We start from the raw sequence: 1910 nt of genomic DNA, 5'->3' as shown, positions 1-1910 counted from the left end.
CCTGCCATGGGTGCAGATGACCTCTCAAGGTCCTTTCTAGTCCTACACTTCTCGGATTCTAGGATTCTCTGCTTTCTGGAAAGAAGCAAGCACAGAGCAATGCGATCACGAACAAGAAATAAATCATAAACCTTGCCTATTGGCCAGGAGTCTCCCATGGGACTGAGATGGGGATTGTTAAGAACTTCACATAAAGAACTAAGCAAAGGAAGCCAATTTGCAGTGTGCAACAATAATTTGTATTGGTCCTACAAAAACCATGATACATATTCTTGAGCACCATCTACCAGCTCCTCATCCATTCACTTACTATTTACTAGAGCTGGTGAAAACTTTTTAGTCAAAGCTTATTTCAACAAAAATAGTGATTTGACAAAACAAACTTTTTCATCAAAAATGTCTGCTTCCTTCAGAGATACTGACTTCCTTCAGAGATACTGACAGAAAATCAAAAACAAACAAACAACAGAACCATTTTTTTCAACTTCCAGAAGAAAGTTTTCGGATTTCACCTACCAAAAAACAAAACTTTTTCCATTTTCATGGTTTTTGGTTCTTTGATGGAAAGTCAAAAGTTTCTGCCAAAAATAACCCCCCAAAACAAACTGTCTCAATAATTTTCAACTATATTTATGCACACGCACGGCTGTCATACAGCCCTTCGATACCAGGGGCCACTTGGACCCTGCTGCTTTGACAATAGAAACCTGATTGACGGATCCTCATTTCAGTCAACTAAGCTGGATTCTTTGTAAGGGTCACAGCTCTCCTGATAGCATTTCTCAGGGCCTCCTTGACCTCTGTGTTTCTCAGGCTGTAGATGAGTGGATTGGCCAGGGGCATCAGGACTGTGTAGCAGACAGAGAACACTTTGTTCAGGGCTCTCAGGGTACTGGATTTCGGTAGCATGTAGGCAATGATTATGGCCCCATAGAAAATTGTAACCACAATGAGGTGAGGGGAGCAGGTGGAAAAGGCCTTTTGCCTCCCAGTGGTGGAAGGGATTCTCAGGGTGGTGCTGATGACACAAACGCAGGACATCAAGGTTAGCAGAAATGGGATAACTACATTTAGGAAGGAAAATATATAAATCACCGGTGTGATCTGGCTGGTGTCACTGCAGGAGAGTTTTACCATTGGGGTGAGATCACAAAAGAAGTGGTCCATTTCATTGGGGCCACAGAAAATTAACTCTGATATGAGACATACTAATATTGTACAAGCTAGAAATCCACTTATCCAAGACCCAGCTGCTAGCGGGAGGCATAGCTGGCCGTTCATAAGGGTTCCATAGTGCAGCGGTTTGCATATAGCTAAATACCGATCATAAGACATCACCACCAAGAGATAACTCTCTGCAGTTACTAGAAAACCAAATACAGCCAATTGTGTGATGCAGCTCTCCACAGATATGGTTCTGTCCCCAGTCAGGAGACTGGCCAGCATCCTGGGCAGGATGGTCGAGGTGTAGCAGGTCTCCAAGCAGGACAAGTTCCCCAGGAAGAAGTACATGGGGGTGTGAAGGTGCTGATCAGTCACAACTAGCGCAACGATGAGGAGTCTCCCAGCCATGGTCACAACGTAGATCACTAGAAACAGCAGGAAGAAAAGAATCTGCAGCCCAGGTTGATTCCCAAATCCCAGCAGGATGAATTCTGTGATGGGCGTTTGATTTCCCCCTTCTGCTTTCTCCATCAGCTGTACTAGTAGGAAGAACAGCACCAAAGAGTGGAATAATTTCCTCTGCTATTAAACAATAGAAAGTTTCCTCCATTCAATTACATGAAAGTTCAAAGAGGATAATCAGAAAGAACATAAGAACATAAGAATGGCCATACTGGCTCAGACCAAAGGTCCATACAGCCCAGTATCCTGTCTGCTGACAGTGGCCAATGCCAGGAGCCCCAGAG

At 44.0% G+C, this 1910-nt stretch overlaps 1 protein-coding gene across 1 annotated transcript; it reads right to left on the bottom strand.

Moving 5' to 3' along the window:
* Positions 1-735: 735 nt before the first annotated feature.
* On the bottom strand, positions 736-1698 carry LOC119567857 (olfactory receptor 11A1-like). Its single transcript, XM_037915323.1, has one exon. It carries the CDS (start codon positions 1693-1695, stop codon positions 736-738), a length of 960 nt encoding a protein of 319 aa, XP_037771251.1. The 5' UTR covers positions 1696-1698.
* Between the last annotated feature and the right edge of the window lie 212 nt (positions 1699-1910).

Source organism: Chelonia mydas, chromosome 13 (genome assembly GCF_015237465.2).
Source record: "Chelonia mydas isolate rCheMyd1 chromosome 13, rCheMyd1.pri.v2, whole genome shotgun sequence".
NCBI lineage: Eukaryota > Metazoa > Chordata > Testudines > Cheloniidae > Chelonia > Chelonia mydas.
Note: the sequence above shows the minus strand (reverse complement) of the source record. Positions and strands in the feature narration are given on the sequence as shown.